Genomic DNA, 22,941 nt, shown 5'->3' with positions numbered 1-22,941 from the left:
TAATTATATAATGTACTATTATTATGTATTTTAAATAATTGTATTAAGTAATATGAAAAGTAAGACTGGTTGTCATGGTAACATTTGTTGTAATGGCGCTTTATTTCTTTTTCGACACTGTCAAAACGCGTTTTATTTGTTAGGGAATTTATAGACAGAGAAAACCAGCGGAATGAGCCAATATGTCATTTGTTAAAGAGCTGCTGACTGTAAAAGTAAAGTGTGTTTGTAAGCAGTGATTTATGATTCTGTTTGTCGATGGAAATGGACTGCAGTCAACTGAACTCCACGGAGAAAACAAGGACCTCGAAGCTGCTTGATGAAATAAACGAGATTTATCAAGATATTAGAGAAGAGTCAGTGCAATCAGGTGATCAGACATATACATAACATCGGAAACATGCCATTGCATTTCATTTTTGTGTCAAATATTTTATTGTTCCACTGCCGTTCAAAAGTTTGGTATCAGTGAAATGTTTAATGTTTTTCAAAGAATTCTCTTATGCTCATCAAGGCTGCATTTACTTGATCAAAAATACTGAGAAAAACAGTAATATTTTGAAATGTAATTACTGTTTAAAAGAATGTTTTTCTATCTATATATATCCCACTGAGCAAACGACGTCCAAACGACATCATTTCAACGTCTTTGTCGGAATATAGACATGATCTGCACGTCGGGTGGACGTCTCATGTTTGTTGGGATGTTAAAATATAATTTATTTCTGTGATGCAAAGATACATTTTCAGCATCATTACTCCAGGCTTCAATGTCACATGATCCTTCAGAAATCATTCTGATATGCGGATTTATTACTTTTATTATCAATGCTGAAAACAGTTGTACTGCTTAAAATTTTTTTGGAACCTTGATTCTTTTTTTAGGATTCTTTGGTGCATAAGAACAGCATTTATTCAAAATAGAAATCCTTTCTAACAATATCAGTCCTTGTTATCACTTTTTTTCAATTCAACACATTCTTGGTGAATAAAAGTATTAATTTCTTTCAGAAAAAGAAAGAATCAAAAATTACAGACCACAAACTTATAAATGCTAGTTTATATTGTTGCAAAAGAGTTATATTTTAAATAAGTGCTGTTCTTTTTAACTTAAAAAAAAATCCTGAAAAAAAGGTTCCAACAAAATGTTAAGCAACACAACTGTTGTCAACATTGATAATCAGCATATTAGAATGATTTCTGAAGAAACCACTCCAAAACAGTAGTAATGATGCTAAAAATTCAGGTTTGCATCACAGAAATAAATTGCATTTTAAAATATATTCACTTAGAAAACGTATTTTACAATATTACAGTTTTATCTGGATTTTTTGATCAAATAAATGCAGCCTTTTTTCCAAGCAGAGACTCCTGGTGAGAAGGTGGAGAAGATATTGCCTCTGCTGAAGGAGAAAGTAGAAAGAGGAGACACACAAGCCGCCTTTTTCTTGGGACAGTTATACTACGAGGAGGTGACTGATGCCATAAACTTTCTCATTTATTCTTTCAATATGCAAAGACAGAATCGTGTGAGAATTTGCTTTCTGCATTACAGACAAACAATATATTGATGCATAGTAATTACACATCTCAGGAATAATCTGGTATTCTGCAGGGCCGCTGTGCAGAAGCTGAGATCATCTTTGATGGCATTAAAGATGAAGATCCTCGAGCTCTGTATCAGCTGGCTGTCATTTATTACGATGGCCTTGGAAGCAAAGAAGACCTTGTAAGAACCATATCGCTATTATCTCATATACAGTAAATAGATCACCATTAATAACATTTAATGCAACATTTTAACAAGCTTTTCATATGTTACATTAATGCATTACTTCACATTACCAATATCTAATTGTAAAACCACTACTAAATTTGTGAACCCCATTAACTTTAACAGGGTAAGGCAATTGAGTACATGACAACAGTTGCATTCTGGGATTCGTCAGAATTGGGCTGTATCAGATACGCAGCGCTGTATAACCTGGGTCGGGCGTATCTGGAGGGTTTTGGTGTTGAGGCGTCCAGCGCTGAAGCAGAGCGGTGAGAAATAAATTATAAATCTTGAAACATCTGTGCATAATAAATGAGAAGAACATCTGATGAAGATTTCTGTGGCAGGCTTTGGCTCCTGGCAGCTGATGATGGAAACCCGAATGCGAGTGTGAAAGCGCAGTCGTCTCTGGGCATGTTTTACTGCAGACCGGAGACTCTCGACCTCAGAAAGGTCCTGATATCACTAACAACCATCATGCATCATCAGCTGAAGCACTGACCTCTAGAGCTGCTGAAATGTACTGTAAAAGAGACATGTGTTAAAGGAGAAGTCCACTTCCAGAACAAAAATTAACAGATAATGTACTCACCCCCTTGTCATCCAAGATGTTCATGTCTTTCTTTCTTCAGTCGTAAAGAAATTATGATTTTTGAGGAAAACATTTCAGGATTTTTCCTTCCAAAATGCAGTTTAAATGCGGCTTCAAATGATCCCAGCCGAGGAAGGATCTTATCTAGCGAAACGATTGGTTATTTTCATTTAAAAAATACAATTTAAATACTTTTCAATCTCAAACGCTCGTCTTGTCTTGCTCTGCCTAATCTCTGTGTATTCTGGCTCAAGACAGTTAGGGTATGTCGAAAAACTCCAATCATATTTTCTCCCTCAAAAATCATTTCAAAGTCATCCTACATCGCTGCAGAGGTACCGACCCAGTCTTTGCAAAGTGAACATGCAAACAAGATCAAACACCCTTAACAAAAAAGGTAAAACAGCGATATAGGGCGATTTTGAATTTGAGGGAGAACATGAAATGGGAGTCTTTTGACACAACTGTCATGAACTGTCAAAGTTCAGGCAGAGCAAGACAAGACGAGCATTTGACATTAAAAAGTATATAAATTGTATTATTTTTATGAAAATAACCAATCGTTTCGCTAGATAAGATCCTTCCTCGGCTGGGATTGTTTACAACCACAGTCGCTTTTGAACTACATTTTGGAAGGGGCACCATAAAAGTCCATTATATGGAGAAAATTCCTGAAATGTTTTCCTCAAAAAACATAATTTCTTTACGACTGAAGAGAGAAAAACATGAACATCTTGGATGACAAAGGGGTGAGAACATTATCCGTAAATTTTTGTTCTGGAAGTGGACTTCTCCTTTAGAGGGATAGTTCACCCAAAGATAAATATTCTGTCATTAATTACTCACCCTCATGTCATTCCAAACCCGTAAGAGATTCATTCATCTTCAAAACATGAATTAAGATATTTATGATGAACTCTGAGAGCTTTCTGAACCTGCTAGACAGCAACGCAACTGACACGTTCAAGGCTCAGAAAGGTAGTAAGGACATTGTTAAAATAGTCCATGTGACATCAGTGGTTCAACTGTAATTTTATGAAACTACGAGAATATGTTTTGTGCACAAGGAAAACAAAAATAACAACAATTTCTTTTCTTCCATGTCAGTCTTTGATGCAAGTTCCTGAGGCACAGGAGCCGGTGTTCTGACATAGAACCAGGATGCGCCTTGTTAACAAGCATAAGTTAGCGATATTTTAGTTTTCTCTGCACACAAAAAGTATTCTCGTAGCTTCATAGCATTACTGTTGAACCACTGACGTCACATGGGCTATTTTATGTCCTTACTACCTTTCTGGGTCTTAAATGTGTCAGTTGTTTTGCTGTCTAAGCAGGGTCAGAAAACTCACATTTCATCAAAAAAATCTTAATTTGTGTTCTAAAGATGAACTAAGGTCTTACGGGTTTGGAACGACATGAGGGTGAGTAATTAATGACAGAATATTAATTTTTGGGTGAACTGTCCCTTTAAATGCCTTTAGTTAAGCTGATTGTCTTCATGTACTGCAGGCGTTCTTGTGGCACTCGGAGGCATGTGGTAACGGCAGTCTGGAGTCTCAGGGCGCTCTTGGCGTCATGTATCTCTACGGTCACGGAGTGCAGAAGGACCCAGATGCTGCCCTGTTCTGCCTAAAAGAGGCGGCGGAGAGAGGAAACGTCTATGCGCAGGGTCAGCTGACAGCCTGCTACTACAACAGGAAGCTTTACTCCAGAGCAGCAGCCCTGGGAGAAAGGTACAGCGAATCATTCAGAAACTGTAAAGAACACCATTATTTTTTAAAGGTGACCTTTTTACAAGATGTAATATAAGTCTCAGGTGTCCCCAGAATGTGTCCGTGAAGTTTCAGCCAAAAATACGCCACAGATCATTTATTATGCAATAGTGAAAATGCCTATTTTGAGTGAAAGCAGAAACAGTGTCTATTATATATACACTCTCTCTATCATGTCTACTGCACTGAAATCGTGAATTTAAAGTCATATCAGTTTAAACTTCTGAAATATGGTTTTCTGAGCGCACACATCCGAAGCATGCACACAAAAAGCGGTTGTCGCATGGTATGTGAGTACTAAACTTTAGTTCTCTTTCATGTCTTATTGCGCTTAAACTGTCAAACACACAGATAGGTTTATGTTAAAAACACACAAGTTACAAAAACAGTCAGTTATGTCTGTGAAGGTAAACAGTTGGGAAAGAAATCGCATGTTTATATTAGACCTGTGTGGCAGCAGCGTAATTTACAATAAATAAATCAATAAATGTACTGCTCTCTTGTCTCCTTTGAGGCTGGGACTCTAAATACTGTTCTGTGCGCATCTGTGCAGCCAAAGACAAAACAGTTAACTTGATTTGCTCGGGGGGAGTGAAATCTGAGTGGCTTGTTTTTTTACAGGCTTGCAGAAAAAGGCTTATTAAAACAAAGTTACTGGGTTGTCCTTTTTCACATTTTCTGGTATGGTAGATGTACCGGGGTCCCATTTAAAGCAATTAAACATGGAAAAAGTCAGACTTTCATGATATATCCCCTTTAGTAGTAAAAACAGGTTTGGTTTGACTCTCAGAGTGTGTGGATATGAGGACATCAGTGCCATAGCGCGGCACACAGACTGTCTGGAGGAGTACATCAGGAAGGGCATCGCCATAGCCATGTTTTACTACGCACGCTGTCTTCAGCTGGGCCGAGGCGTCTTGAAGAACAGAGACAGAGCGAAGAACTACTTCACACAGGTACTGTTGACCACCATAAAACTGTAATGCCAGTTCTGATGTTGGCACTGCTACTGAGAAGCAATGTGGGAAAAGTTTGGGACTTGTGTTAAAGGGGATGTGGGTACATTTGGAGATCCAATGGCTCATTTCTCTGTTTTTTTCTCCATTAGGCTGCCAGGATTGATCCAGAGATCTGTAAGGAGCTGCAGATGGACGTCTTACACGGCAGGATATAAATCACACATGCAACAATAATCAGTCACTGAATATCATCATTGAAATTGATGACTGGATACAAATCTGACTGTTAAACTGACTGAGTTCACTACACTTTGCACTAAGATGTTATATTATAATCGCTCTTCTGGCTCAGGCATTTTTTTGGAATGCTGATGAATCAATATGTTTAGTATTACTTCGGTGTCATATAAGAATGATGCAAAGCAAAATCTTTTAAAAGTCTAGTCAAAAATGCATCTTCATATTTAAGATGTTTTTGTTTTTTTTGAGAGAGAGATTTTAATTACATCTTGAATATATATAAATACATTGAGTATACATAAAAAAAAAAACATTTAGAAAAAAAATTAAAACATGTTTAATTTAAACAAACAACATTTTAATAAACAATATTTTTTCTTAAACTACACCATATCTATATGACTACTTTTTTGGATTTTTTTTTATATTTAGAGGCATAACACATACTACATGTTGTTGAAGATAGATAGCTAGATAGATAGATAGATAGATAGATAGCTAGATAGATAGATAGATAGAACTAATAAGCAATAGGAAATAGAAGAGTAAACGACAGATGATGGATGGATGGAACAGCATATAGAACGACAGAACTATTGAACAACATGATGGATGGATGGATGGATGGATGAAGAGATAGAGATGGATGGATAGAGAGAAAGACTGATGGATGGATGAAGAGATAGAGATGGATGGATGGATAGCTAGAACAGCAGATAGAACGACAGAACTAATAAACAATGGATGGATGGATAGATGGATGGATGATGGATTGAACAGGAGATAGAACAGTAAATGATAGATGATGGATGGATGGATGATAGAACAGCAGATAGAACAATAGAACTAATGAACGACAGATGATGGATGAATGGCTGGATGGATGGAGAGACAGATGGATGGATAGAGAGAGAGATGGATGGATGGATGGATGGATATAACAGGAGATAGAACAGTAAATGACAGATGATGGATGGATGATAGAACAGCAGATAGAACGACAGAACTAATGAACGACAGATGATGGATGGAGAGACAGATGGATAGAACAGCAGATAGAACGACAGAACTAATGAACGACAGATGATAGATGGAGAGACAGAGATGGATGGATAGAGAGAGAGATGGATGGATGGATATAACAGGAGATAGAATAGTAAATGACAGATGATGGATGGATGATAGAACAGCAGATAGAACGACAGAACTAATGAACGACAGATGATGGATGGAGAGACAGAGATGGATAGAACAGCAGATAGAACGATAGAACTAGTAAACAATGGATGGATGGATACATGGATGGATTGATTGAACAGGAGATAGAACAGTAAATGACAGATGATGGATGGATAGATGGATGGAACAGGAGATAGAACAGTAAAGACAGATGACGGATGGATGGATGGAACAGCAAATAGAACTAATGAACGACAGATGATGGATGAATGGCTGGATGGATGGAGAGACAGAGCTGGATGGATAGAGATAGAGAGATAGATGGATGGATGGATATAACAGGAGATAGAATAATAAATGACAGATGATGGATGGATGATAGAACGACAGAACTAATGAACGACAGATGATAGATGGAGAGACAGAGATGGATGGATAGAGAGAGATAGATGGATGGATAGAGAGAGAGATAGATGGATGGATGGATATAACAGGAGATAGAATAGTAAATGACAGATGATGGATGGATGATAGAACAGCAGATAGAACGACAGAACTAATAAACGACAGATGATGGATGAATGGCTGGATGGATGGAGAGACAGAGATGGAAGGATAGATGGATGGATGGATGGATGGATGAATAGAACAGCAGATAGAATGATAGAACTAATAAACGACGGATGGATAGATGGATGGATGGAACAGGAGATAGAACAGTAAATGACAGATGATGGATGGATGGATGGATGATAGAACAGCTGATAGAACGACAGAACTAATAAACGATGGATGGATAGATGGATGGATGGAACAGGAGATAGAACAATAAACAACAGATGGTGGGTAGATGGATGGAAGAATTGATAGAACAACAGATAGAACAATAGAACTAATGAACGACAGATGATGGATGGATGGATGGATGGATGATGGATGGACGGAACAGCACATAGAATGATAGAACTAATAAACGATGGATGGATAAATGAATGGATGGATGGAACAGGAGATAGAACAGTAAACAACAGATGATGGATGGATAGATGGATAGAACAGCAGAGAGAACGATAAAACTTATGAACGACAGATAATGGATGGATGGATGGATGAATAGAACAGCAGATAGAATGATAGAACTAATAAACGACGGATGGATAGATGGATGGATGGAGAGATGGATGAACAGAGAGATAGACTGATGGGTGGATGGATAGAACAGCAGAAAGAACTATAGAACTAATGAATGAATTTCATCTTAATGTATATTTAATATTACATTATATTAACGACACAACACGTGGCAAATCTTCTTTTGCAATTTATTGCTTATAAATGCTCTAGTCTATTTTGGTAAAAATAAAATTCTATAATAATAACAATATTAATAATAATAATAATAATAATAATATCACAAACAGAACTTTCACAATAACTGTACATGACATATTGCACGATTAAAAGCCTTCATAATGGTCACAATAATATGTAGGGAGTTTACAGAGGTCTGGGTTCTTCTTTTTTACAGATGTGTAACACTCATTCCACTGTTATTCACATTACACAGCAAAACCCCCTAGAAGAAAACAAAAGAGAGAAAAGAAAAGCAGAAGATGACAGCTGGCAGTGGATATGGACGGTTCCTCCGATCTCACCAGAGAGAAACACATCAACGGATTAAAACACAAACTGTACGCTTCCTACTTCCAGCACTACAGAGTCAAGTGTTTCAGAAATTAAATATCAGAACAAAAAAAATAACACCATCCAGCACATTAGAGAAACACATCCTGAGCCTCTGACGTGACATGAAGATGTTCATGCCTGCACGGCCTCTACGCTCAGCTCAGGATAGAGTTCTTTAAGCAGCATCTCCAACAAGATCTAAAGAGAAACAGAGGAAATAGACATTCAGTGTATAAACTCCACCGATAGATGGCGCTACAGTATCACAGCTTGAATGACACTTCATTCGGTTCATTCCTATCACTTTCCTTTTCACAGATGTGTATCTGTCATGTCACGAGAGTGTTTTCAACAGAAAGCAGAAACGAGAACATCCACTGGCTGAAATTGAAAGCCTGAGATATAAATAAACTTGAGCAGGGTTAACGGTCAGTCACAGGGCTCTGAGGGACTTACGTAGAGAAGATGTCTGTTGGCACTGGTCTCCTGAAGTGCATTAAAGATCCTGATGATCCCATATCTCGCGTTCTGCTGCCCCACGAGATTCTGAAGTGCATCTAAACAATGAAAACAACAGTTTTTGTCTAATTACACAGTCTCTGCTGTCCTAACTTTCCAACGTAAGAGGAATTCTTCATTAAAAAGCTGTTTTGATTGTTGCTGGTCTGTAGTGTGGGCTTCTGAGAGCTCTAGAGCGAAGCAGGTTTATCAAGCGCTCTGAGCTCAGGCAGGTGTAATTGCTCTCGCTGGAGTGTGGTTTAAGTGTCCTGCTCTAATTAAAAAGCACCATGCAGGCAGAAACAGCCATGAAGCCTTTTACATTAACAGCGTCGCACTTTAGCACAAAATAAACCTTTTTTCCAGGGTGACCGAATCGGCACAGGATAGTTTTTCTATTCATTTGGATTTAAAAAAAAAAAAAAAAATGTAAAGCAAAAAAAATGTATTTACAAATGGTCAACTAGGCCGTACTGCCTTTTCACACCTACTGTTAATAACAATAATAACAATAGCTGTAAAAATAAATAAATAAATAACAATAATAATAATGGTGCCACAGAAATCACCATAATTACAATGTTCCAACTTCAAAAAAGAAAAAGATGACTCGTATTTTATCCAAAAAAAATATTTTATTATATTTTATTACAAATAATACTAAAAAATAATATTAATGGTGCAGCAGGAATTACCATAATTCCATAATTACCATAATTCAACTGCAATACAAAATATGATGACTCATATTTTATCAAAAAATATTTTATCATATTTTAACCCCCCCAAAAAACATATACATATATAAATAATACCTTTTTTTGGTACTATGCTCAACTAGGTAGTACTGCCTTTTTATACCTTTTTATAATAGTAAATAGCTAACAATAGCTGTAAAATTAAAAAAAAATAATAATAATAACAACAACAATAATAATGGTGTGGCAGGAATTACAATAATTATAGTGTTCCAACTTCAAAATATTTTATCAATTTTTTTAATAAAAATAAATAAATAAATAAATAAAATAATACTGGTGCAGCAGGAATTAGCATAATAAAAATATTTATCAAAAAATATTTTATCATATTTTATCAAAAAAATAAATAAATAATTGAACTGCTGTTCATAATAACAATAGCTGTAAAAAATATATATATATAGTAATAATAATAATAATAATGGTGTAGCAGGAATTATCGGAATTATAAGGTTCTGTATTTTATAACAAAAACAATTATAAAAATAATAATAATAATAATAAAATTATTTAAATTGTATGGTACCGCCTTTATAACAATAGCTGTAGAAAAAAATTAAATAAATAAAATAAAACAAAACAAAATAAAAATAATAAAAGAAAAGAAAAAAGAAAAGAAAAGAAAAAAATGGTGGGGCAGGAATTATCATAATTACATTGTTCCAATTAAAAAAAAAAAAAAAAAAAAAAAAGATAAGATAATAAAAAAGACTTCTTTTACTAGAAACAAATAACTACTGAAATAGTGGAGGCTTCAACATTTAAAGGTTGTTAGCGACTGCTAAACATTTTATTTTTTATTCATTGTTATTTAGTTTACGTTCATAATAGCCATAATGTTTTTATTCACAATAAAATTGTTTATGGCGCATTTTCATTTTTCCTTCAGTGTTGCCATTATTCATTATTTCATTATTATTAGTTTATTAGTTTGTTAACAAAAATAAAGCTAAATGAAAATAAAACAAATTGATCAAATAACAACTTAAAATTAGGGGGAAAAAACTTTGAAAAAAATAAATAATAAAAATTGAAAAAGGCCTTGGCAACTAACTAAAACAAAACAAGTTGAAAATTAAAATTACTAAAATTACTCAAGCAAAACTAAAAATAAAGCTAAACAGAATTTTAATAAAAAAAGTTACTAAAACTAAATTTAAAATTAAAACTAAAAATATAAAATGAATTCAAAACACTACAATAGAATACAAATAATGCTAAAATATTTATTTTCCGAGATCATCTTGAAGTGAATTCATGTATTTGGATGTTATCAACAATAAAGCCTCATGCATTCATTTTGACCCTATGTGTAATTGTGATTAGTGCTATCAAACGATTAATCGCATCCAAAAGTTTTTGTTTATATAAATACACACACACATGCATGTATATATTTAAGAAAAATATGTTCACATATTAAAATATTTATATATAGTATCAATTATATTAATATAAATTTATACATGTAAATACATGTAAATATTTTCAAAATATATACTGCATGTGTGTGTATATTTATATACATGATAAATATACACAGTATACACACACATGTAAACAATAGCTTTAATTTTGGATCCGATTAATCATTTGACAGCACTAATAAAATGACAGAAATGTGTGGAAACGTTCTTATTTCCGCTCACCTGGGATGTTGTCTAGAAGCTTCTGTTGTGCTCTCTCCTTAGTTTCTCTGCGCTCACTCTCCGAGCGGCTTTTGTTATGAGGCGCGAGTTTCCCGTTGGGCCAAAACGTGTCCCGGAATATATTAATGTAGTAAACCAACATCTGCTCACTGAAAATCCAGTTTACAGTGTCTCTGATTTGCCTGCAGAGGACGAAAGATCAACTCAATGAGCTCGTCTAGCAAAGTTCTCACTAAAGTTTCCATTACATCCACTCGTTAATGCTTACTTGTTTATAGTCCGTCCAAACGTAACCTGAACTAGTGCAATTAGTGTCTTCCGCACCCACTTGAACACTGCAGAGAGAAAATAAACACAAGCAGAAACCATCTGACTCAACCAACGCTTGAGGATACATTAAATAGATCAAGAGTGACAGTAAAAACATTTATAATGATGGTTCACGTGTCTTTGTGTGTGTATTTGTGCACTAGTGTTTAGCAGAAGACAGCGCTTCAGCTAGAGAAACATCAGTCACGCTGTCCTGTGGTCAAAGATCTGTTGCGTTTTACACCCACAGACACAATGTCACGGTCTGACTGCACACATTGCATCACTGCGGGTGACAGTGAGTCATTTGAGCAGTGTGTTGTACTCACTGCCCCTGAGTTCAAAGATCTCTCCGATCAGCATGAAGCAGGGCTCAGCCAACGCGTCCTTCCTCCCGTCCGTCTCATCGCCGTAGTCTGAGAGGTCGCTGTCATCCTCACCTTCATCCTGGCACACACACACACAGAGTCATAACAGAGCTCTACAGTGCGATCATTTCAGTCGCATTTGCGACCATGTGCTGGCGACCCGATCAGCAGATTTGTTTCTGTGTGTTTTTGCAACGTTGAGTAACGTATCACAAACATATCTCACGAATCCTTTCCCTTAAAGTGTAGAGAGACTGTAAATCAGAGATTCATAGTGCAGCATAGAGAGCTTCGTTAACTGTAGTGGAACTTTGTGAGATTTTGATGAACTAAGATGAGTGACAGCTTTTAGTCATTTTTAAGGGAGTTTGTAAATGAGATATTGATTTAATACAACAGTTCAATAAACAAAGTTAATATTAAGTGACTTACATTGTCTGATTTTGCTATTTCGTCATCAAAAATAGCTTGAAACAAGTCACAACTGAGCCGCTTCGCATTTCGATTCAAACCCAGCAATGTTTCGTTTATGAATGAACGTGCGTGAATGAATCTAGTGAGTCAATGAATCAATTTCCCATTCATAAAGACAGTCACTTGCTTTATTCCTAAATGAATCAGCAGTTCAAATGAATCAGCTGAATGAATGATTCAGTAATTAAATCAGTGACTTGCTGCCAGCTACTGGCAGTTTTAGTTTCATTTTTAAAGTATCTTTTCAGTTACTTAAAGGAGAAGTCCACTTCCAGAACAACAAGTCACAAATAATGTACTCACCCCCTTGTCATCCAAGATGTTCATGTCTTTCTGTCTTCAGTCGTGACGAAATTATAGTTTTTGAGGAAAGCGTTTCAGGATTTTTCTTTGTATAATGGACTTCATTGGTGCCCTGATTTTGATTCCAAAATGTAGTTTAAATGCGGCTTCAAAGGGCTCTAAACGATCCCAGCCGAGGAAGTAGGTTATCTAACGAAACAATTAGTCATTCTTTTCGGAAAATAAAATTTTTAAACTTTTTAAGCACAAAACAGGCTAATAGAAGCTACACACTATTGAATCAGAAGGTCAAAAGGTCATGCTGAACGTAGGTGGAACTACAGACCCAGTGTTTACAAAGCGAATGCACAAAGACTAAGAAAGTGCAAGTAAGTCAAACGCTGTTTACAAACAAAAAGGTACAACGATGTCGGACGATTCTGAAGTTGTAGGAAAAAATAAGACACACAGCACAGGCTCTGGGATGCACGTTCACGACGCTACGTACTATTAAATCATGTCGAAAGGTCACGCGGGACTACAGACCCAGTGTTTACAAAGCGAACGCGCAAAGACTATAAAAAATGTGCAAGTAAGTTTGTAAACACTGTTTACAAACAAAAAGGTACAACGATGTCCTCCTCTCAAGCTGTAGGAGAAAATAAGATGGAGTTTTTCATCATTCCCAGTACACAGATGATGAACTTACATGTGATTCGTAGTATTGATGGGAAGTTTGGATCATTTTACCGACTCGGCCTTTGAGTCTCGTTCAGCAAAATGAACGTTTTTTTTTAGTCATGTAGTTTATTTTAGCAAAATATAATTAAAATGTTATGTGTTACTTCCCTAACACATCTACTGCTTACACAAATGTTGATCACACTGCAAACAAGACAAAACTATAATGCTATAAGAAACAGAAAAGATTAATTCATTGTTTACCTGGGTCTTTAGTCTTTGATTAGCTCACCTCACCTCTTATGACAAGTTTTCGGGTTTGAGTCGTTCGTTCATCACGTGACAGCCCCATAAGATGAACAAATGACTTGAAAAACCTGAAGACCCAAAACAGGTGAACTAATTCCAGTACAGAAACTAATCGGATGTTGCGCATGCACGACCGAACGAATCACTCTTCGAGATGACTCGTTCTTCCCGAGTCACATTAAAGATTTGTTCAAAATGAAAGAATCGTTCGAGAACGACCCATTACTAATTCGTAGCATCGTGGACGCGCATCCCAGAGCCTGTGCTACACAAGCTTTTGTTCTTCAAAAGTATACAATTTTTTTTTTTTTCCGAAAAAAATGACCGATCGCTAGATAAGAGCCTTCTTCCTCAGCTGGGATCGTTTAGAGCCCTTTGAAGCTGCATTTAAACTGCATTTTGGAATTTCAAAATCGGGCACCAATGAAGTCCATTATACAGAGAAAAATCCTGAAACGCTTTCCTCAAAAACTATCATTTCTTCACGACTGAAGACAAAAAGACAGGAACATCTTGGATGACAAGGGATGAGTAAATTATTTCTGGAAGAGTTCTCCTTTAAATCATTTTATATTTCTATATTCAATATTTTATATTTAAAACATTAATCTCAACATGAATTTATGAATTTGATTGCATTCATGCCACCTCTGAGCCTCATTAAACATCTTATGTGTTATTCTGTGCCAATTACAAATTAATTTTGTTAATACTGATTTCATTTGATTGGTAACTTGTTCTTATTCTGTTGTTTTAATCAGAATAATTTTAAAAAGCTTATAAAATATAATTTTCAAAAAAATCTGACATAAAAGATGACACTTTTAATAAAGTTAGAAAAATGCCATTTCAAAAGTAAAACCAAAATTCCCCTTTAAATCACTTTAAGGAGTCAAATATCACCTCGTAAAGTCATCACAAGTGCTCCTAAAAAGAAAAGTAAGCGTAGAGCCCTGCATTACATTTGACCTGACATCTGTCCCAAATCTCTGCAGCTTTTTATGATCATCATTTAGTGGTTTGGTGGATTGTGTCAAATCAAATGTACCTTTAAAATTAGTCTTTAATAGGTAATTAGTGGCTCACCCATTTTAAATGTTCATTATTTAAAGGGATAGTTCACCCAAAAATGAAAGTTCTGTCATTAATTTCTCACCTGACTTTCTGGACCTTGAACGTGTCAGCTACGTTGCTGTCTATTCAGGGTCAGAAAGCTCTTGGATTTTATCAAAAATATCTTAATTTGTGTTCTGAAGATGAGTAAAGGTCTTACGGGTTTGGAACGACATGAGGGTGAGTAATTAATGACACAGTTTTCATTTTTGGGAGAACTATTCCTTTAAGATGGCTAAGAAAACGTGTGTGTTTGTACCTCCTGGTGTGAGAAGAAATCTCCTGGCAGTCTCTCCAGGAAGGACGCGAGAGAGAAGGAGGATTTCTTCTGGATGTCGATGACCTTCAGGTGTTCTGGTGACGGACTGAGAAACGCATACAGCGCCTCGCTCTGACACATGCGCTCGTCTGTCAACACTTTCTATGGAGGAAACACGCACATGCAAACTAAAACTTCATGAATCTTGAAATAACCTTCAGCCCTGAATCAAATGAGACCAGAAATATACACAAACACAGATTTGAATGCTTGACTAAGCACACTCCAGCTGTACATCATTAACTTGAAAATAACCAGAGGTTTGAAATGTGATGGAGCAGGTGCTTCAGAGTAAACTGATGATGTGAAAAGCTTTAGTGAGTATAGTAAGCATGATCATAGATTGCGGCAAACATTTATCCCAGGGGTCACCTAACTTGTTCCTGGAGGGCCGGTGTCCTGCAGAGTTTACCTCCAACTTTCCTCAACACACCTGCCTGGAAGATTCAAGTATACCTAGTAAGACCTTGATTAGCTGGTTCAGGTGTGTTTGATTAGGGCTGGAGCTAAACTCTGCAGGGACACCGGCTCTTGTGACCACTGATTTAAACCTTTAGTTAGTGCCAGATGATGATATATGTCAATCTATTAAAATACTGTAGATGTAAATAATTAAATATACAGTAAGGATGAATGGGAGGGGGGACTATTAGTTGATAACAGATGCTGATATATTGTGTTTCTAAAAGTCATTTTGATATTTTTGTAATAAAATAACATAAAATAAAATAATAGGTAGTATCATTCAATAACTGTGCTTAAAGAAAAATTGTGTGTAAAGTAAAATAAAATAAAATAAAATAAACAGTATCAGTCAATAACAGATATAGTGCAAATATATTTTGCGTCTAAAAGCCATTTTGACATTTTTGTGGTGCTTAAAGAAAATGGTGTGTAAAACAAAAATAAATAAATAAATAAATAAAATAAAATAAAATAAAATACAAAAAAAATTAAATAAAATAAAATACAAAAAAATAAAATATAATAAAATAAAATAAAATAAACTGTATCAGTCAATAACAGATATAGTGCAAATATATTTTGCGTCTAAAAGCCATTTTGACATTTTTGTGGTGCTTAAAGAAAATGGTGTGTAAAACAAAAAAAATAATAAATAAAATAAAATAAAATAAAATACAAAAAAATAAAATAAAACAAAACAAAAAAAAAACAAAATAAATAAAATAAAATAAAATAAAATAAAATAAAATAAACTGTATCAGTCAATAACAGATATAGTGCAAATATATTTTGTCTCTAAAAGCCATTTTGATATTTTTATGGTGCTTAAAGAAAATGGTGTGTAAAACAAAACAAAACAAAAAACAAAATAAATAAAATAAAATAAAATAAAATAGCCATAATCAGTCGATAACAGATATTGTTATTTTGATTTTTATGGTGCTTAAAGAAAAATGTTGTGGTATAAAATAAAATAAAATAAAATAAAATAAAGTAAAATAAAATAAAATAAAATAAAATAAAATAAAACAAAATAAAATAAAATAAAATAAAATAAAATAAAATAAAATAAAATAAAATCCAGTATCAGTCGATAACTGATATAGTGCTGTCTCTAAAAGTTATTTTGATATTTTTGTGGTGCTTAAAAAAAGGTGTGTAAAATAAAATAAAATAAAATAAAATAAACAGTATTAGCTGATAACAGATATAGTGTTGACATATTGTGTCCCTAAAAGACATTTTGATTTTTTATGGTGCTTAAAGAAAAAAGTTGTGGTATATATCATAAAATAATAAAATAAAATAAAATACATAATTTTTAACAACATAAAAATAAAATAAACTGTATCAGTCAATAACAGATATAGTGCAAATATATTTTGTCTCTAAAAACTATTTTGATATTTTTGTGGTGCTTACAGAAAATGGTGTGTAAAATAAAATAAAATAAAATCTTAATAAACTTTTGTTTATTATTATGCGGTGAAGTTATTTTGTTTTAAAATGCTATTCATATTTACAAAAAAAAAAAAAAAAACAAATGAAATTGGACATTAAGTGTTTAAAACATTAAGTGTTTAAAACATCACATATTTTGGCGCTTTTAATGAAAATATACATTTTGTTCAGGTCAAATACAGAAAAAAAAAAGCTGATACTCATGACTCAAAATGTATTTTAAATAAAGATTGTGTATTTAAAGAAATATGTTGGAAAATGTTATGGAAATAAATTTTGTGCAATATGTTTGGATCAAATGGACAAAAAAGTAAAAAATAAATAAATAAATAATGCATTCATTTATTCATTCATTCATAAAAACGCAAGTAAGTGTTTATTTGTTTTTAATTTCACATTCTGTTTGTGACATCACAATGGAACTGTCATCACACAGAACCCAGTCAGGTATAAATTGAGAAGCGAAAAATTCTTTTTTTCTCGATGAAACGTTTCAATATTTAAATTGAACCCTATGGAGAGACTTCTGTCTGCTGGTTTTAGTGAGCGGTGCTCACTTTGAGACACTGCTGAGCTCTATTATGAAGCTCTAGAGGAGCCACATTACTTCTGAATGGACGGAATTTCACATCACAAGTCTACAGACATTTTCCACTGTTCATTTTATGCATACAAGTCTGGCTACAACAAGCCTAGGAAAGACTCACCTGTAAAAACGTGTTGAGTTGGTTTTTGGATTTGTCAAGGAATTTTTGGTCGACGGATTTGAACGGCAGTTTACTGAGTGAGGGAAGCTGGACCTTCTTGAGTGATGGAAAACACTGCGAACGAATAACAGTAAGAAAGACAAATGGTGGATAAAACTCAGTCTGTGTCACGTATAATGTGTATCAGAACTAATAATGTACAACAACATGATGAGTCACTACACTGCCACAGCAACTTGCCGATGGCTGCAACAATAGGGCCATCACTGATCACATGATATCACACATCAGAGGTGTGGCAGCGTACTGTAAATATCAGCCGTACCTCCGTCAGCTTCCTGTGCAAAGCCTGAAACTCGCTGAGCTTCCTGGTGACGGTCCAGCGGTTATTCTTGCAGTCGTCGTCTTCAGAAAGGCTCACAGCTACAAAGTAACACGCCATCTGCTCTCCATTCTCTTCTGAGGCCTACAAGATACATACAGTGATTTTAACAAAGCACTATCTTACCCTCTGAATCACACTGTGCAATGAATTTTAGACAAATAACACATCTTGAAACATCTAACATTTACTTGAGCCGACATTTGAGCTGCACTGTAAAAAAGAAAAAAACACAATTTGTTGAGTCAGCTTAAAATAATGTTACCCTGCTGCCTTAAAATTTTAAGTTCAGTCAACTAAAATAAGTTTAGTTAACTTGAAATGTTAAGTTGTACTAAGTAACAACTTAGATATTTGTGTTTGCTAAACTTAACAGATGGGTAAGTAACCCAGCTGCCTTAACATTTTAAGTTGATTCAATTCAAATATCTAAGTTGTCACTTAGCATAACTTAACATTTCAAGTTTAATAAAGTTTTTTTGAGTTGGCTGAACTTAAAATTTTAAGGCAGCCAGGTTACAAATTAGTTTAAGTTGACTCAACAAATTGTTTTTTACAGTGTAGGGCTGTCACTAACCATTATTTTAGTAATCGAGTAATCTGTCAATTATTCTGATGAGAAATTGAGTAATCGGTTGATTGTTCAGACGATTAATTGGGTAACCGGATAATTCTATTTTTTTTTTTTTGTAATAAAAATAGACCTGAGTGAACAACAGCCTTTAATATTACTTAAAATACATATGTATTAGCAATGAAGCAATAATAATTAGTTCAAACAAAGTATCAAAAGTGAGTAATCATATGGTTTTATCCAACAAAACTGTTTAAATACATAATGTTTTAAAAACTATAGATCTAATGTACATTATGCATTATATCAAATGCCTGCAGAGGGCGCCAACGACCTGACGATTGTTTTTACACTTCACAAATTCTTGTTTAATACTGATCAAACAACATTTCCACTTAATCTTTAATATTTGGCCATTTCTTTACGACAGAAATGGTAAGGCCACTGTAAATTATTGAATATGTGCATGGACAACAAAACGTGCAAACTCAAGAGTGAAGGTTTGAGCTTCTGTTTTGAAATCGCAATGAACAATTAACATATTAAAAAACATACTGATGCATTTTCCTGTGTTTACGTAGTTTTATTCATAGATTATATATTTACCTTACAAATCTGATGATAGCAATAGCATTATGCTCTATTATGATTTTTTAATGGGTTTAATATATCATGCAGCCTTGGAAAACAGTCTAATAATCCATTGCGTGTATTCTCATCCAAGGAATTCGCCACTTGAAAATGACTTGTCTTAAAGGGACTTTGATTGAATCAAGGAATCGTGACAGCCCTAACTTGAGCAAATTTTGTTGGGTAAAGCATTTCATTTGACTTAATACAAATCATTTTGCACACTGTGATGCATCTGATTCTGTCCAGAACTGAAACGACGTAAAAACAATAACAGCTTCACTTCAGCTGAAACCACATGAAGCAACTGATTGAAAAAGCTGTCATTTTACAGCCAATTAGTAGATAAATCGTTAATATACCAGTGACTCACTCCCGAGCAGAAATATGCAAATACTGCCTTGTTATTCATCAGAGCTCCAGGAAAAGAGAGTAAAAATGATTGATGGGGCTCTTCACAACCAGCTGTTTACTTACACAGAACGACGACGGTTAATTAAAAAGACTGAAAAGAAAAAAAAACGACAGATATGCTTCTTTTAAAAGGCAACATCTATGGCACTGCTTTAAAATAATATGGAAAATTCTTCTTAGAGCACTGACGTGGTTATTACTGTGGCTATATTGAGATGGTGGTGCTTTGTGAAGTTAAACAGATGGGATGACGGATGATAAAGGAGGATAGCAGGACTGCGTATGATCTGCTAAGAGTGTTTATAAAAGAGTCAAACATACAGGAAATTAATCACCGTCACTTTAAGGAAAGAATGTTGTGACAGATGAATAAAACTCCACAGACAATCAGGCAAATGATGTTACAGTATGTTGCTGTGGCGATCACAGAACTCAATGTAACAAGTGAAGTCAGAATATGTTAAAACACTGTTACTATGTTGCACTGTGCGGTGAAATTATTTGTTTGATCTTTAAGATGTTGTTCTTTTTGAAGTGGAAGTACTTTGTGTTACTGATGTAATCCCTGTGATTGCAGTGAACAGCATGTAAACAGTATGTAAACACTACCAAAAGTTACATCATGTCCATTTCTGGTATGCTTGCATGCAGCATGGGAAAGTCAGCAGGTTTTCTTAGATTACTAGATTTACTACCTTACCTTGGTCATGACAGTTAAAGATTAGATATCACTTTACATACGCAAGTTTAGAAAGTGTTTCTATCACACTAATCTCATGCTAACACTTGTGGTAATAGTTTCAAGTGGCTACTGTATTTCCTTCCCTGTCTTTGTAGGTGATCTACTGTAATCGCTAATTAATTGTAATTAATTCTCATGAAAATGTTTCTTTTTTCATCTGTAATCAAATCAATTGTCCATAAATCTGATGGACAATTTTTACTGGGTTAACTGCACATTTATTATCGTTTTCTAAACTAAACTAAAACTGTTACTTGAAATACTTGAAATGTAACTGAAATAAAAAAAAAATATAAATAAAATAATTTATAATAACTGATTTTATGTATAACTTAAATTAAATTAAATATAAATAAATGAAAAAAAAAACATTTATTTATTTTTATAACAAAATATAAAAAAACTGATTTAAAATATAAATAAATTACATAAAAATTAACTGAAATAAAGTAGAGTTTTATAACTGAAATAAAATATTAAAAACAAACTGACTTTCAGTTTATTTTTATTGATTTATGTATAACTTAAAATATAAATAAAATAAATATTAACTTAAAAACTAATTTTATTTCAGTTGATATTTATTGCTTTATTTATAACGTAAATAAAAAAAAAAACATAAGATAAATATTAACTTAAAATACATTATTGTTTCATAACGGAAATAAAATATTAAAAACAAACTGATTTTATTTCCGTTTATATTTTTTAATTTGTTTATAACTTAAATAAAATATGTATAAATCAAATAAATATTAACTGATTTTTTTATAACTGAAATAAAATATTAAAACAAATTTTATTTCAGTTTATAGCTGCAGAACTAAAACTAAAACTGAAATAAAAAATAATAATAATAATGAAAATGACAAAAAAAAAACATAATTACTGAAACTAATTTTAAATTTAAAAAACATCAATAAAAACTATAATAGTCAGGGGTGTTAATTAACAATAGTAATAATAGTATTCATTAACAACAGTAATAACAGTATTATTGCAATTTATTTAGTTTATTTTTAAAATAAATTAAAATAATAAAAAGTGTTATAATACTGTTATATATTAAAATACAAAAAATAAGTATTAAGTATTAAATAAAAATACAGTTATTTTATAGTACACTTAAAAATGCAATGCTAATATTTATATTTTTAATTTTTTTTTACATGAATTTTCTACATCTTCAAACCTAAAATCGGCATGATTTTATTGTTGGCAGGTTGCCAGCTAGTAAGTAGCGGTATATGTGCTGCCAAGTGAAGCGGGCCAGTGAATGAAATGTGATAGTTTTGTGTTTCGCTGTGAAACCGGCAGCACGTAGCCTTGATTTATGCTTTCAGTTCGAATAAATAGCTTTCAGTTCACATTGACAGCTGTCAACCATGTCAGTACACAAATGAGTGGTCTGAACTGAGCGTATTTCTTTATTTTGGTCGTGCATGCACACCCCTGATTATAGTACTACTGACACTAAAATAACACTGGTTATCACCATTATGCCACAGACGCTGGTACTTAACCTCAACTTGTATTTCACCCAGGATGTTTTCCTACACTGAATTGAGAACCGACCTCTGCGGTGCTGACGATGGCTCTCCAGGTGCCCAAGTTCTCGCACCAACAGTCCGTCCGTGAAATGTGCAGCTGGAGGTCGCTGTGCTCCTTCTCCATGGCGCAGATTTCATCCTTCAGTAGTGACACAATCTACAAGAAAGGCATTTTTTTATAAGTTCCAGTGCAAGAGAAGTCCACAGCATGTCTCTGACCCTGACCGGTGCTTCATCTGACAAAAGACAGCAGCCCCTGCTCTGAGGAAGAATGGAAACACTGACCCATGGATCTCTACCAGCACAGGAATAAAGAGACACTCAGAGAACACAATGAGATCATGTCAGAGAGAAATCAATTCCTGTCTCAGCTAATGGATTAAATCAAACCACACAAAAACAGTACAGAGAGTATGAACTCCAAACTTTCAGTACTCGATAACGGTACTAGTAACAAATTATGTAAATACTGCTAAAAGTTATTGCTACTAAAGGTACACTAATGTTGCTTAATAGGAACCCTGGGTATTAAAGGGGTCATCGGATGCAAAGTTCACTTTTACATGTTGTTTGAACATGTTTGAACATGTTGTTTGTTTTAATGTGTGTTGGCAGTGTATGTACAAATCTACCCTATAACGATAAAAATCCATGCAGTGGTTTTTAATTAATCTGTAATAATAATATCCCCTTTTTCAAATCGAGCCGTTCTCAGATACCTGTCGGTGTTTGCGTCAAACCGACAGAGGGCGCTCCCACGATAGTTGACTGACATGAGCGTCTTACCTCAGATCAGCTGTAACAGTCCGACAGTCCGGAGCAGGGATGTAAGTTAGACAAGAATATCTCTGATTGAGCGATTGAGGTGTTGTGTTGCTGGATGTAATAATGAACATAGTGTTCGTCATTTACTCCCGACATCTGAGCCTGAAGATGCAGTGGATTAGGTTTGTTTGTGAAGGGAATGCATCTCCCGATCTACATAAATGTGTCTATGTTCGCGCAAATCATTCATGATCCAGCTTCACCTACAGTAGAAGTGAGTATAAGG

General features: G+C 34.2%; 2 protein-coding genes across 3 annotated transcripts in view; one reads left to right on the top strand and one right to left on the bottom strand.

The window, feature by feature from the left end:
* Nucleotides 1-83: 83 nt before the first annotated feature.
* lrp2bp (LRP2 binding protein) lies at nt 84-5,705 on the top strand. Of its 2 annotated transcripts, none has more exons than XM_051127646.1 (8): nt 84-370; nt 1,363-1,472; nt 1,616-1,729; nt 1,901-2,043; nt 2,122-2,227; nt 3,876-4,099; nt 4,929-5,094; nt 5,247-5,705. In XM_051127646.1, the coding sequence occupies exons 1-8, from the start codon at nt 259-261 to the stop codon at nt 5,310-5,312; spliced, it is 1,041 nt and encodes a 346-aa protein (XP_050983603.1). In that variant the 5' UTR covers nt 84-258; the 3' UTR covers nt 5,313-5,705. The 2 variants fall into 2 exon arrangements, with proteins under 2 accessions (XP_050983603.1, XP_050983604.1); XM_051127647.1 differs by having other exon boundaries at nt 1,366-1,472; nt 5,247-5,701.
* Nucleotides 5,706-7,821: 2,116 nt separating this feature from the next.
* snx25 (sorting nexin 25) overlaps nt 7,822-22,941 on the bottom strand; it is a 66,405-nt gene continuing 51,285 nt past the window's right edge. Inside the window, exons 11-19 of the mRNA XM_051127645.1 lie at nt 21,916-22,047; nt 17,924-18,064; nt 17,599-17,712; nt 14,906-15,067; nt 11,749-11,866; nt 11,379-11,445; nt 11,111-11,292; nt 8,659-8,759; nt 7,822-8,400 (exon numbers count right to left, since the gene is read on the bottom strand). Coding sequence (XP_050983602.1) covers nt 8,335-8,400; nt 8,659-8,759; nt 11,111-11,292; nt 11,379-11,445; nt 11,749-11,866; nt 14,906-15,067; nt 17,599-17,712; nt 17,924-18,064; nt 21,916-22,047 — 1,083 coding nt within the window. The 3' untranslated portion in view covers nt 7,822-8,334. The remainder of the gene's footprint in view (nt 8,401-8,658; nt 8,760-11,110; nt 11,293-11,378; nt 11,446-11,748; nt 11,867-14,905; nt 15,068-17,598; nt 17,713-17,923; nt 18,065-21,915; nt 22,048-22,941) is intronic.

This window comes from Labeo rohita, chromosome 14, assembly GCF_022985175.1.
Source record: "Labeo rohita strain BAU-BD-2019 chromosome 14, IGBB_LRoh.1.0, whole genome shotgun sequence".
NCBI lineage: Eukaryota > Metazoa > Chordata > Actinopteri > Cypriniformes > Cyprinidae > Labeo > Labeo rohita.
This window is presented reverse-complemented; position numbering and strand designations above follow the sequence as displayed.

Excerpts from the sequence above, each read along its gene's own strand:
- lrp2bp (XM_051127646.1), top strand. The coding sequence starts at position 259 with ATGGAAATGGACTGCAGTCAACTGAACTCCACGGAGAAAACAAGGACC. Across the intron at positions 1,473-1,615 it reads GACAGTTATACTACGAGGAG|GGCCGCTGTGCAGAAGCTGA; the intron begins GTGACTGATGCC and ends GGTATTCTGCAG. Across the intron at positions 1,730-1,900 it reads TTGGAAGCAAAGAAGACCTT|GGTAAGGCAATTGAGTACAT; the intron begins GTAAGAACCATA and ends TAACTTTAACAG.